General features: G+C 41.0%; 1 protein-coding gene and 1 non-coding gene across 2 annotated transcripts; both read left to right on the top strand.

Moving 5' to 3' along the window:
* The first annotated feature begins 1,434 nt into the window (after positions 1–1,434).
* Positions 1,435–9,651, top strand: EIF5 (eukaryotic translation initiation factor 5). The gene is made up of 12 exons (XM_032234777.1): positions 1,435–1,635; positions 1,805–2,038; positions 3,609–3,888; positions 3,974–4,055; positions 4,694–4,866; positions 5,393–5,504; positions 6,802–6,944; positions 7,199–7,354; positions 7,483–7,644; positions 8,077–8,241; positions 8,778–8,915; positions 9,277–9,651. The coding sequence occupies exons 3-12, from the start codon at positions 3,817–3,819 to the stop codon at positions 9,367–9,369; spliced, it is 1,296 nt and encodes a 431-aa protein (XP_032090668.1). The 5' UTR covers positions 1,435–1,635; positions 1,805–2,038; positions 3,609–3,816; the 3' UTR covers positions 9,370–9,651.
* Positions 5,642–5,766, top strand: LOC116523792. The gene has a single exon (XR_004257149.1). It is a non-coding gene; the product is annotated as a small nucleolar RNA SNORA28 (small nucleolar RNA).
* Positions 9,652–14,891: the final 5,240 nt, after the last annotated feature.

Genomic DNA, 14,891 nt, shown 5'->3' on the forward strand with positions numbered 1-14,891 from the left:
CTGAATAAATAACACAACTCTCCATGTCAAACCCAAAGGGAAAAATAGTATTTTGTATTGTTTTATGCTATTTCATCCTGGAAAAAAATTCCCTATTTTTGAGGCCTGTTACAAATTTTGGATTGTGGAGAGGGTGTGGGGTGGATAGACTTGGGAGGGGCAGTTTAATATTATTAGCAAATGCTAACAGAAGCAAATAGAGAACTCTTTTCTTGGCTTAGGCTCTATATTAGCAACAGAGATGATAGTAAAGAGATGGGGGAGTTGTAATAGAAAACTTCTGATAAGCTATTTTCATCCACTCTGGCAAACTGGAATTTAGTTCTCAAATGTATTTAGAAAGCAGGCTCAAGAATTCAATTCGCTAATCAATTTGTCCTTAATTATTTTCCCTGTGCTTCCAAGCACCTTGTTCTTCCACTGCATTTTATCAAATGCAATGGAAGTACATACCCACCAATTGCATCATTACACCGATTCTTTAAAGGGCCCTGCCACAATTTATTTCTATTTTTAAAAGTCCATTCATGCAATACATGTCTACTTGATAATAAAAGCCAGGCGTGGCAATGTTTTAAAGGCTGTTTTAGTCTGATAACACCTTACATGACTGGGGTCAGATCAAGGTTATGATGGCCTAGACTCCTAGAGGCTAAGGGCCTACATACCCCATTCGGGATACCCAAACAAAATCTCAAAGTACTTCACATAGAGGGATGCTAAATACTTTTAACTATGCACCTTAATAGAAAGAAATCTTCCGTATTTTCCTGCACACCGAAGATTAACTCGAAAAGCTAAAGTAACTACTGTTCAAATGAAGCGCATCAACTTTTGCAGCACGTAGTTACAGGAAACACATGAGAACGGGTGACAAGCCGATTCTTGGTAAAAAAAAAATCCAGTGGCTTAACTAAATTACAATATTGTACACCGGAAACGTGCCCCAAATACTGCAGCACTTTTCTCAGATGAGCCACCTTCCTAAAAGGATGCAGTGATTGAAGTATTGAACAAGATCCAGGAGACCAGGGCTCAAATCCATCCTTTACCATAGAAACCCAGGGATTAAGGCTGGTCCAGTCACTCTATGCCCGACCAAGGGGTTTGGGGTAAAAAAAAGAAACCAGGGATGAAACGATCTCTTGACGAAAACCGAGATATAGTAAATACATTTAATTCCCGCCTTTTAAAAAAGGCAACCGTTTCTTTAACAGTAGCATTCAGTACTACAGAAGACGAGATGGTACTCCGAGAATAAAATGCATTTCTTTACATGCAACCTCTGCACGCGAACGTGTAAGAACCCTCCTTCCCCCCCCCCCCCGCAACAGAGAACACTGACTCATTCTTCCCCTTCTGCATAACTCTCGCGACATTCTGGCTCGCGTTGTTAAACGTGATGTCCTTTTGGGCGCTGGTATTTCTTCGATCGGCGACAGGGTGGGAAGAAAGAAAGCGAACATAAGGAGAGGTCGCCTAACATCATGACTGACAAGCACCTGAAACCAATGAAAAAGAAGAACGGCTCACGATGAGCCAATACGACGAAGAGGGAGGCGTGGACTCTCCGGCGGCTGATTGATCCCAGCCTTCGCGACGGTGTTGTTCAGTCGGCGCGAGAACATTCTAGAGGTAGGTACTTGGCGGCCATTACAGCTGTGCCCCTCCCCCTCTCCTTTTAAAAAAACCCACCCTAATGCTGCCGCTATGGCAGATTTGAGCTCGGTTTGAATTTAGGTGCGGGCGCTCCGCCGCCCGGCTAACAATGCTGCCTCAGCTGATGGTCTTTCCCTTCTGGCAGAGTAACCGGCAAGGCTGATCCCGCTGATCCCGCCCGCCTCAGGACGCTTGGACCCCCCCTCCCCTCTCCTGGCGGTTGCGGCGTCCGCCTCCTCCGCATCTGTATCTCTTTAGAAAAAGCGCCCGGGTGCTCGGTGACACCCTCAGCTCCGCCATCGTTCTCCTCGTACTAATTCGGCTTCGTCACAGCCCGGGGCGAGCAGCGTTGGGTTTATGTCTGTATTGGACGAAAACGGTAAGTAAAAAAAGAAAGGGGACGGGGGTGTGAGAGGTTAACATATGGAGGGGGGGAGCAATGAAGGACAGCTTGTTTGCTGGTGGGGCTGCGTTTCGGAGGCCAGTACGGTGAGGAAGACGGGCGGCGGCCTGAAAGAGCTTGCGAGGGTCGTTCGCATACACACACACCTCATTTGTGTAAGTGGAAGGTGTTAGTACTGGCCCGTAATGCCTGGCCTCGAGTAACTTCCTGTCGGACAGAATGGCAAGGTCGAGTCTGTTGGGGACGAGCGGACGAGACACCACGACTGCTCCCTTCCCCAAATTGCCCTCCGAAGGGTCGCTACAAAAATAGCTCGTTCTCGAGATGGGAAGGGAGGAGAGACAAGAAGGACTCGTAGTCCCAACTTCGGCCTTGGACCGCATCGCCCTAAACAGGATGCGAGGTGGGCCGTATAGCCCAACGCCTCTAGAAAAGAAGCCTGCAAATATGGAGGTGGCGTCTCCTTCCCTTAACCGCCGCTGGCGGTCACTTCCCCCTCCCCCCCTTCGCTTTCTTGAACGAACGCGCGGCTCTACAAGATGGCGGCCGCCAGGTCTTCCGCGCCTCAGTCCTCGTGATGATGGGGGGGGTGGAGGAGAGAAGCGGGCGGAGTGCGCGCTCTGTGGCGCAGTTCCTAAACCCGCAGTGTGCGAAGGGGGAGGGAGGGGGCGGGCGGCTGCGCTCGGGCGCTTTCGAGGGTTCGGGAAAAGGGGCGGCGGGATGGGCTGAGCGGCGACTACGCTGCCGCCGCTTTGTATTTAGGGCTGACTCAGTGCTTAATTGCTGCATTTCTGAGTCATTCCGACGCTGGGGTGAAGAGAGGGAGGAGTTCGGGTTTTTTTAAAGTGGGTTTATACGCGATAGCTTCTTCGTGGTTTTACCTCTTTAAGATAAAATAATTTGAGCTCCTTTCTCTCCCCCCCCCTTTTTAGGATTTTTTTTTCTTGCCGCTTCATTTGTATTTCATAACTATTATAAGCACGTGTGTAGGTCACGTGGAGAGAAATTTGGTGGTTTTTAAATTCATCTGCCTAAGTAAAAGAATAAAAGCCTTGACTTATTTTAAATTCAACAGCAATTGCGTTTATTATGAGGCATAGGGATACTTTTTAAAATATTTTACTCGTTTTTAAGGATTAAATATTGTTTCTCTCAACTTCATAAGTTCGTCTTTCTTAATAGAGGATACCACTGAAGTAACTATTGGCTGGCAAACTGTAATATATGTCTCCTACCAAAATTAGGACTGGCTAACAAATAATAATAAAACTTAAATGAAAACATTTCTTCATTGCTGGTCATAGAACAATATAATGTAATAAGCTATAATTGTTACGAAGTCCAGAAACATAGTCTACAACATAATTGATTCATCATACCAAGCTTGCAGTGTTGTGACAAAATCAGCATTCATAATTCTGTAATTTTTGCTGGAGGCTCTTATGTTCAGTATTGTATAAAAATCAGACCAGTTATGTTTGAATTCAAACAAAACAAATGTGGGCATGTGTGTGAAGTATAAAAGCTTTCCATATTAATATTGCAGAGCTGTTGCGCAGCCATTGGTACCTGTATTGGGGAAATATAGCATACAAGCAAGAACCTCACAGCCTCAGTGGCGAAAATTTTTTCATGTCAGAGACCGAGAACTCTTGCAGTCGTTTATGTCATCACGTCTTCTCCAGACAGAAGATACCAAAAAGTTGCAATCAAAGATCTCTCCATCTTATTGATAAAGCTACTAGTAAGCCAAAATGTCTGTCAACGTCAACCGCAGTGTTTCAGATCAGTTCTATCGCTACAAAATGCCCCGTTTGATTGCCAAGGTAGATATTTCACTTTTTCTTCAAATGTGGGTTAAAATTACCAGTTAATGGTGTGATATCATATATACTTGAGTTTCCTTTTCAGGTTGAGGGCAAAGGAAATGGGATAAAGACAGTTATCGTCAATATGGTTGACGTTGCAAAGGCGCTTAATCGGCCTCCTACGTGTAAGTTCCATATAATTTTCCATTGAGCTTAGTTTTATTAGCAAAAGCATTTTTAAAGTATCTTAGAAAATAATACTACTATAGTATAGACACACACTTCATTTTCTCATTTTCAGTCCCCCCCCCCTTTTCAGTTTCAATTGCCTCATGGAAGTGTGAGATAACTGTCAATAACAGTGCTATTGTCACTATCAGCCTAAATACACAAGTTTTGTCTTCTGCCTCATGGTGTCAGCAATTTTTAAGGCAGAAAGGAAAAGAGCTGACTTGAATAGTTTTTTTATAGTGATGATAGCTATTGTGAATAGTACTCTAAAGCAATGCATAATTATTGTTTTGATGCATTCCGTATTAACTAAGGAATGTTGATTCTGTGCAGAAACAGTTGTGATGTGAATTCTAAAGGTGGTCTTAAAATTGTAGTAAGATAATAAAATAATGATTGCATTTTTCATGAGCAGATGGAGGAAGAAATAGGAAGAACTAGAACTACTACTGGAAGACCCAGTGTGGTAGTTTGGAGTTGAGTGGTGCTATAAATAAATAAATTGAAATAAATTTGCAGAAGGTTAGTCAGAAGTGAGTGTGGGAAAGGAGTTGATAGAAAACTTCATGGCTAATTTTTCTTTTCTTGAAAGATCCCACCAAATTTTTTGGTTGTGAGCTGGGAGCGCAGACCCAGTTTGATGTTAAGAATGACCGTTACATTGTCAATGGATCTCATGAGGCGAATAAGCTACAAGACATGTTGGATGGGTTCATTAAAAAATTTGTTCTCTGTCCTGAGTGTGAAAATCCTGAAACTGATCTGGTAGGTGATGCTTCTAGAATGCTAAGAATTTAGAAAGAAAATAATATATAAAGTTTTTTTTTTCCCAATCTGCAATCCAGTTTCAGCAATCTCACTGAAACAGTTTTGTATTTGGTCAACCTTGAGGTTTTCTCTGAGGTGCCCTACCAATATCTCACTAAATTCTTTAAAGAAAGGCAGGAGATACTTGTCTTGTAATTAGACATATTTAGCTAACATTTCAAACAGGATTACTTCGGTACTTAATGAATAAACAGTATGTGTGACAAGACAATATAAGGTATACTAATTATATACCAAATTACTTGTTGAGTGAATTTGAGTAGGCTTTGTAGCTAAACTTTATAACAAAGCAAAACTTAAAACAAGCTAGTCTAGAATTTTCAACACAAGCCAGTTAGAACATATATTGCTCTATTGCTTTCCGCTGTTTCATTTTCTTTAGAAAGGGTTATAAAATAGAAGGGGTAGCATATATAGATATAAATGAAATAATTTGTAGTGAAACTATTGCTCTCTTTGGCAGCATGTCAACCCTAAGAAACAAACTATTGGTAACTCTTGCAAAGCCTGTGGCTATCGAGGCATGCTTGACACAAACCATAAACTCTGCACGTTCATCCTTAAAAACCCACCTGGTGAGTGTTTGTTCTTGATTTTGATATTTACCTATAAAGGATTATTTATTTTCTACTTAATTGGGGGAAACTGGAGGAAGTTTTCTATGTGTGTTGGAACTTGTCTGGAGAACAGTGCTGTGTGAAGACTGCAGGGCAAGCAACACTCTGGGGTAGATAACTTAGTTGTCTATCTCAATTTAAGCTTGCAATACTAAACATAGCCTGACCTATTCCAGTGGTCTTTAAAAATGAGGCCATCTGTTATACAGACTGTAACAATGTATTAATGGTGTTCTTTATAAGCAAATATATTCTGGAGTGTATATGGATATATTCACTTTCAACTTCGTAGTATTGGCATTGAAAGTGACAGGAAATACAGGTAGTACTTGACTTAGCAATCATTCATTTAATGATTGTTCAAAGCTACAATGGCAGTGAAAAAAATGACTTACAGCCATTTTTCATTTATGACCATTCAGCATCCCCATGGTCACATGAACAAAATTCAGCAACTGGCTCATTTATGTGCTGAGATCATGTGACCCCCCCCCCTTTTGTTATCTTCTGACAGGCAAAGTTGATGAGAAAGCAGATTCATTTAATAACCATGTTATTAACTAACTGCAGTGATTCACTTAACAGCTGTGGCAATAAAGGTTGTAAAATGGGGCAAAAATCACTTAAATGTCTCAGCAAACATTTTTGGTCTCATTTGGTCATAAAATGAGGACTGACCACCTGTACTAGTGTATTCCATGCCATATGCAGTCAAGACAGACTTAGATTAGTATTCTTGTACATAATAACTTATTCCCTGTTGTTTTAGTTTTTATTTTAAAATTTAAAAATAACCTTAGAATGTCCATAACAGGTTGGTTGCTCCATTACTTGGGCTAGAAATAAACTTCAGTGAGATTTCCACATCTTTGGAAAGACTAATATTTACTTTTTGTTACTTGTTAGTCATATCACCACTTACCTTGCATGCAGGAGTCTGCCACAATCTTGTATTATAGAAAATAAAATTGTTCTTAGAAAAAAAAATCTGTCTAAAGGCTGATAAATTGCATATGGAAAAGTCATTATTTGTTAAATACTCAGACTGAATCAAAAGTTGAATGTGTAGGCTTTGTAATTAGATAAACTGCTTTGTAGTTCAAAAATTTGTATACAAGCAGACTGATTTTAAGATTATCCAAGTACACTCAAATACCTTGACCTGATAGACAGCTAAAGCGGAGTTTGTAAATTAAAAATCTTTGGATCCATGTCTGTTAAAAATATTTCATTGGACTCTTGCTAACGTTCACAGAGTGTGAGTCTGGTACAGGCAAGAAAGAGAAAGAAAAGAAGAATAGAAAAGGCAAGGATAAAGAGAATGGTTGTGTGTCTAATACCGAGACACCACCACCACAGTCAGCACCACCAGAAGAACTTAGTCCTCCAAATGTAGTGGTAAGTAGATCTGGCTACAAAAAAATGAGCAACAAATGCATGGTTTTATTGTAAACATTGTAGTTCCTTGAAAATGAGTGTGAATTTATGGTGACCTTTTTCTGGTAATTAGAGGGGAGTCTCAATTTTATGGTTAATTATTCAGGGGAATAACGGGTTATTTTTTTCAAGGAAAACACAGATCAAAGTAGTTGAATTGTGTATATTTCTTTTTTTTTAAAAAACTATGAAAATGGTTACCTTGTAAATTTCAGGAAGATGAAGATGATGACTGGGGTGAAGATACCACTGAAGAAGCCCAAAGGCGTAGAATGGATGAAATCACTGATCGTGCAAAAGTACTCACATTGACTGATGATCTAGAAAGGACTGTTGAGCAAAGAGTCAATTTACTGTTTGACTTTGTTAAGGTATTTCAGATAAATGGCATGTTTTCCTAATTTAAAAAACTTTTTAAAGTTGAAATGGGATAATTTCAACTGGGGAAATAACTGTTGAAAAATGTTTCTTTTACAACAAAATGTCTTTTCTGATTCAGAAAAAGAAAGAAGAAGGTGTCATAGAGTCTTCCGACAAAGATATTGTGGCAGAAGCAGAAAGATTAGATGTTAAAGCTATGGGCCCTCTGGTGCTGACTGAAGTCCTCTTTGATGAAAAAATAAGAGAACAGATAAAGAAATACAGGCGCCATTTCTTGCGTGTAAGTTTTTTGTGGATCAAAAACATTCTTTTGAGACAATAGGGCTTTCTGCTTCCTGTCCCAATCTGATTCACTACAGATATATATAAAAGTTGTTTCATATTCAGAATAAAAACATTTCTTATAAAAAAGGGGACTTTGTGGTTATTATTTTCTTACTGGTGGCCTTGGCATTTACTATATTGGCCATTAAAGGTGAATTAAATTTTAGCTTCTTGTGCATGCAGTTTTAATAATACAACAGCATATAGTGCATAGTATATCTTGAAAATTCCGTTTGAAGACTGAGCCAGGTCTAAAGACACAAGCCTGCATTTACCTGCCTTATTTTTTTTGTGTGAAATTTCTGTTACTGGTAGTTTATGATTAGGCAAGTGGGCTACACATGCTAATTTACACTTATTTCCTAATATGTTCTGGTTCACATTTTAGTTCTGCCACAACAACAAGAAGGCCCAGCGGTATCTTCTTCATGGCTTTGAGTGCGTAGTAGCTATGCATCAATCACAGCTTATTTCTAAAATTCCACACATCCTGAAGGAAATGTATGATGCAGATCTTCTGGAAGAAGAAGTCATATTGGGCTGGGCAGAAAAGGTCAGTTTTTACAAATCAAGACAGCAGTTGCAAACTACATAATCCCTAATTTGAAAAAATGCATGGTAGGATTTGTGCTTTATAGTACTTCGTTGATGATGCTGAAAAGAAAAAACTACTCTAAATCATGTGTCATTCATAGTGTCACGTTGCCGTCACATGACATTTTGCAAAGTTTTTTTCCTTCACCAAGCTGGGTTGGGCATGACCTGTGTGTGACGCATCCAACCCATCGACCACCAATTTGACACTCCTGCTCTAAATGAAATCTTCAATGTGGGGAGGAGCAAGCACAAAATACACTTAAGTGGCATTGTTGATTATTTTTCTAAATGTGAGGCTCTGGAAAGGTTTTTGAGTGAAGCAGGCTAGCTAGAGCTTAAAGTAGCTGTTCTTTGGAACAGCTGTTTTCCATTTAAGGTAAGATTTCATGGGTAGAATGTCCCAACCTTGCGACTAAACGTTACTTGGGTTTAAAATACCATACTTATAAAACATCTGCATAAATTGTTTCGAACTTTCTTTTGATGTTTTAGGCCTCAAAGAAATATGTTTCTAAAGAGCTTGCCAAAGAAATTCGTATCAAAGCAGAGCCATTCATTAAATGGCTGAAAGAAGCTGAAGAGGAATCGTCTGGCAATGAGGAAGAAGATGATGAAGATGAAAACATTGAGGTGAGCTTTAATTAAATGTTCTTTACCCCAGTGTTTTTCAACCTTTTTTGTGCAAAGACACACTTTTTTCATGAAAAAAATCACGAGGCGCACCACCATTAGAAAATGTTAAAAAAATTTAACTCTGTGCCTATATTGACTATATGTAAAGTAATTTTCCCACAGCACACCTTACACTATGTCACGGCACACTAGTGTGCCACGGCACAGTGGTTGAAAAACACTGCTTTACCCACATGTATTAGAAGCTCTAATTTGCAAATGCATGTTTGGTTAAAAGGATTTGTTGCTCATTTCATGATAATAAAAAGCCTCAACTGTGTAACAATGTTACTGTGACTAAACTTGTCTATTTTTGCAGGTGGTGTACTCCAAGACAGCCAGTGTACCTAAAGTTGAAACAGTGAAGACTGCAAACAAGAAGGAAGATGACATTGATATTGATGCTATTTAAAATGAATCTAGTTTCCAACTTCTCTGCATATCTTGCCAGAAGTGCAACCTTTGTGCACAAGCTATAATAGCTATAAACATCGTGCTATACTTCTTGAACTCAAATATATGTTACCATGACTGGTATTTGTAACTAAGCTTAACAGAAGAGAGGAGTTAATACACCAGCAGACTGATCCAAGTTTGCTGTCTGGCATGTTTCTTTTAAACTTGTATTGGACATAAATACTTGGAGCACATTTATACAGTTGTGAAAATAAAGGATTTGGTTTTGGAATCTTCAGTCGGGACACATCAGTGTTTTTTTTTCTAACCTAATGTGGGCAGTAATCAAAAATTTGATTGTGTTTGTGAGCCCATTTCATTCCCATCCAAGCATCTTTCGTTTTCTCACTTTGTATACTCTGAGAGAGGGAAATAAACGGGGGATATTATTAATATAAAAGCTATTGTAAGGTGCTCAGTGGCGTGGCATAGATTCGTATGTGGTTAGGATGTAATCCATATGGAATAGCTATGAAATGAGAAATATGATTCAAAGGAAAGAGACGGAATTTTGTGGTGAACTTGTATTAAATTTATAATTGATGTTCCCCTGCTACCCAATTTAAATGCCTTTTTTTTAAAAAACAGCTGCATATAAAGCATGCAGAACTGAGTTTCTAAGCACAACTGTGATTGTACTCTGCACTTTGCAAATGATTTGGGTGTATTCCCACAGACTGAGGCAATCATGACTGACTTCTAAAAAGCTTATTGGGTAATGCAGGAAAATTGGAATGACAATCTAGTCACTAGATGTTGGTTTAAATTTGTAGCATTTTAATATAGAAAGCTATTGATAAGGGATGGTAAGGAAAATTAAAGGTGATCAATATTCCAGTCAGTGCTAGTACGCATTTAAGAGCAAAATAGATGTGTTTCTTCTGCAGTACAAATATCAAGTCAGTATTTGTGAGGGTGAAAAGTTGGGAGAAGCCAGTTTAATGTCCTTAGTTAAGCACCCATAGTTAAGAATGGGTTTATCTAGCAAAATCTATACAGTATTCTATATAATGCTATCTGGCTTATATGCAAATTTGACTTGAGGACAGGCCATATGAATTGAACTTGGATTCCTAAACTGGGGATTACTTTTATAAATATTTAGTACTTAGTATCACAGCAAGAAAAACAGTAAAGTAGGAACAAATGAGAAGGCTTGCTAAGTCAATGGTTGGCAGAACCATGAACAAATCTAAGGCCTCAATACATGATCCTGTGTCACTGAATTGTATAATGGATACTCCTTTTTAAACCTTGGAACATAAGTAGCATACAATTATATTTCATAGAATTATATTCCAAGATGAAACATTTTGAGGTAAAAATTGTTTCAGGGTTAGAACTTTTCATGATGGACTGTTTTATAATCCCTAAGTTCTTTTCTCTAGCAAGTTCAACTAACCAATTAGAATATTTTCCTTGGGTGAAATCGCCCAAGAGCAATCACTTGCATTCAGTGCAAAAGCAGTTTTCCCATCAAAGCTAATATCCAAAATCATGTCAAAAAGTCCATATCATACTTCATTATCCATGGTCCAAGAGCAAATCTTCCATTGTTGGTTACAGGTTTTTGGCTAAAAAACCTTTGAAATCCTGGAATAGTTTTTCATGGCCAGTATGCATATGCGGAGAGACACTAAATAACAGGAAATTCTTCCACCTTGGTTTTTACTGTTGCCTGGAACAAGTTTGTTTTGTTCCTGTGTAAAACTATACAGTTTTGTTCTGTGAATGGTCCAAAACAATTTGGTCATGGACCATCTGAAGCCAGAAAATGCTTTCATCGTCCTAACCACAGAAATCACTGAACCAGGCCACTTGGAAAAGTAACCCTTTGCCCCTCAACACTTGCTGAAAAATCACTCTTCCAAAGCTTGTACTGTAACACAGAAATTACTTTTGCAATTAGTTTCTACTCTGCAACAGAAAAACTAAAGAATTGTTCATTAATATGTTACCATGTTAATTATAATATATTTAAGTATTAGGAATTCAGATGTATAATTAACTAAATCAGACCCTATAAGAAAATGGGTAAAGGAGACACTGTCAACTGTATAAATGGAAAGAGCTTCCAGGAAAGGCCAATGCTATTGTGAAAGTAGAGAAAAATAGAGCTTTGTCTAAGAAAATAATTTTAAAGACATTTGAATTTGAATTTCCTTTATTTGTATGCCGCCCTTTTCCCTGGGGGGACTCAGGGCGGCTCACAATTCAAAAGGGAGGGGGGGAAGACAAACAGTATTTCAATATGGAAACAATACAACATATTAAAAGAGAACACAACAGTCACACAATTCGGGTGGGGTTGAAATCTTAACCCCAGGCCAGCCGGGACAGCCAGATCTTTAAAGCGGCGAGGAAGGATTGAAGGGTGGTGAGGGTACGAATCTCCACGGGGAGGTCGTTCCAGAGGGTCGGAGCAGCCACCAAGAAGGCTCTCCTCCGGGTAGTTGCCAGTTTGCACTGGCTAGTAGATGGAATTCGGAGGAGGCCTAATCGATGCGATCGTATCGGTCTAGTGGAGGTAATTGGCAGTAGGCGGTCTCTCAAATACCCAGGCCCACTACCATGAAGGGCTTTATAGGTGATAAGTAGCACCTTGAAGCGCACCCGGAGATCGACAGGCAGCCAGTGCAGCTCGCGGAGGATAGGTGTAACGTGGGTGAAGCGAGGTGCACCCACAATCGCTCGCGTGGCTGCATTCTGGACTAGCTGAAGTCGCCGAATGCTCTTCAAGGGCAGCCCCATGTAGAGCACATTGCAGTATTCCAGCCTAGAGGTCACAAGGGCACAAGTGACTGTTGTGAGGGCCTCCCGGTTCAGGTAGGGACGCAACTGGTGTACCAGGCGAACCTGGGCAAATGCCCCCCTGGTCACAGCTGACAAATGATGTTCGAAGGTCAGCTGTGGATCCAGGAGGACTCCCAAGTTGCGAACCCTGTCTGAGGGGCGTATAATTTGACCCCCCAGCCTGAGAGATGGAACACTTGGCCAATTCGCGGGAGGGAAACACAGCAGCCACTCGGTCTTTTCTGGATTGAGCACAAGCTTGTTGACCCCCATCCAGTGTTTAACAGCCTCCAGACCCTGGCTCATCACATCCATCGCTTCGTTGAGTTGGCACGGGGCGGACAGATACAGCTGGGTATCGTCCGCATATTGGTGGTATTTTATCCCGTGCCGTCGAATGATCTCACCCAGCGGTTTCATGTAGATGTTGAAAAGAAGGGGGGACAGGACCGAACCCTGCGGCACCCCATACGTTAGGGGCCTAGGAGTCGATCTCTGCTCCCCAACTAACACCGACTGTGACCTGTCCGAGAGGTAAGAGGAGAACCACTGTAAAATAGCGCCTCCCATCCCCACCTCCCGCAGTCGTCGCAGAAGGATACCATGGTCGATGGTATTGAAAGCCGCTGAGAGGTCAAGGAGCACCAGGATGGAGGCATGGCCTCCATCCCTGGCTCTCCAAAGATCATCGGTCAACGCGACCAAAGCGGTTTCTGTGCTGCAGCCAGGTCTGAAGCCTGACTGGAAAGGATCGAGATAACTGGCTTCCTCCAAGGACCGCTGGAGCTGAAAGGCCACCACCTTCTCAACAACCTTCCCCACAAAGGGGAGGTTGGAGACCGGACGATAGTTATTTAAAACAGCTGGATCCAAGGATGGTTTCTTCAGGAGTGATCTCACCACCGCCGCCTTTAAAGCGAGGGGAAAGACCCCCTCCCGAAGAGAGGCAGTAACAACCGCCTGGATCCAGCCTCGTGTCACCTCTCTGCTGTTGACGACCAGCCAGGAGGGGCACGGGTCCAGCACACATGTGGAGGCTCCTACAGCTCTCATCGCCTTGTCCACATCCTCAGGGGTAACAGCTTGAAACTCAACCCAGCGATGGCTTACCAGATCATCCCTTAGTGCCTCGGCTGGTTCTGCAGAATTGGAGTCCAGGTCCGCCCGGAACCGAGCAACCTTGTCTGCGAGGAACTGGACGTAATCCTCAGCCCTACCCTGCAACGGATCGCCCGTATCCCTCCTATTTACTCCTAAAGTGACATGGTCACTTTAAGGATGGTGTAAGGGCAGAAGTTCAGGTCAGAGGCTGCTTGTTGCCTAGAGTCTTGAGTTTTACCCTTTTAAAAAATCTTAAACATTTAAAAATATGTTTAAACATGTAATTAAATAGATTAAATAACTTTAAAAGTCAGTTTGATACTTAAACCACCAGGCTAGAAATCAAGAAACTCTTCTAATCCCATTTTAGGGAAAGTTAGTTGATTGACCAGGCCAATCAAATCAATGTTGTGGACATAATATATTTAAGTAAGGCATTTGACAAAGTAGACCACAACTTACTTCATGATAAGATAATAGAAAAATGTGGGATAAAAAGCATCACCACCAGAGGGATTCATAACTGGCTGATAAACTGCACTCTCTACATGGAGGGAAGTCCCAAAGGTTCCATTTTAGGCCCAGTACTATTCAATATTTTCATAAATGTTTTAGATGAGAGAATAGAAGGGGAACTCTTCAAATTTGCAGATGACACTAAACTGACAGGAACAGCCAACACTCCAGAAGATAGGCTCAAGATAAGGATATCAATAGATTTTGACTACTGGACACTAACAAAATAGAATTCAATGGTGAGAAAGGTAAGATTTTAACAAGCAAGAAAAATCAAATTCACAGGTATAGATTAGGTCCATGATGGCGAACCTATGGGCATGTGTGCTGGTAGTGGTGCACAGAGCCGTCCCCTGTTGCTCTTCCAGATTCCGGCACGCCGGACAGCTGGTGTTCCAGTTTCTGGTGCGCTTGCATGTCCGAAGACCAGCTGGCCAATGCACATGCGCACGCCAGAAACCAGAAGATCATCTTCCTAGCGCGCACATGCGCACCGGGAGGCTGCTCTGGTTTCCAGCACGCATGCACATACACTGAGTGTTTTGGCACTCAGTGCCGAAAAGATTAGCCAACACGAATATGTGGTATCTGGCTCAATAGCAGTAACTGCAAGAGGGAGCTCAGAGTCCTAGTGAACAACCACTTGAATATGAGCCAGTAGTGCAACTGCCAAAAAGCCAAAAAAATCCTAGGCTGCCTTAACAGGAATACAATCAAAATTACATGAAGTGTTAATACTACTTTACGATACCTTGGCAATATTGGATCCAGTTTTGGTCACCATAATATAAAAAAGATTTTGAAATTCTAGAAAGAGTTCAGAGAAGAGCAACAAAGATGATTGGGGGCTGGAGGTTAAAACATGAAGAATGATTGCAGGAACTGAGTATGTCTATTCTAATGAAAAGGTCTAGAGATGACATGATAGCAGTGTTCTAATACCTAAAGGGCTGCCACAAAAGAGTCGGTCCACTAATTCTCCAATGCATCTGAAGGCAGGATAAGATAGAAACTACCGTATTTTTCGAAGTATAAGACACATCTTTTCCGCAAAAGAGAGTCTGAAAA

The sequence above is a fragment of the Thamnophis elegans genome, chromosome 1 (genome assembly GCF_009769535.1).
Source record: "Thamnophis elegans isolate rThaEle1 chromosome 1, rThaEle1.pri, whole genome shotgun sequence".
Taxonomy (NCBI): domain Eukaryota; kingdom Metazoa; phylum Chordata; class Lepidosauria; order Squamata; family Colubridae; genus Thamnophis; species Thamnophis elegans.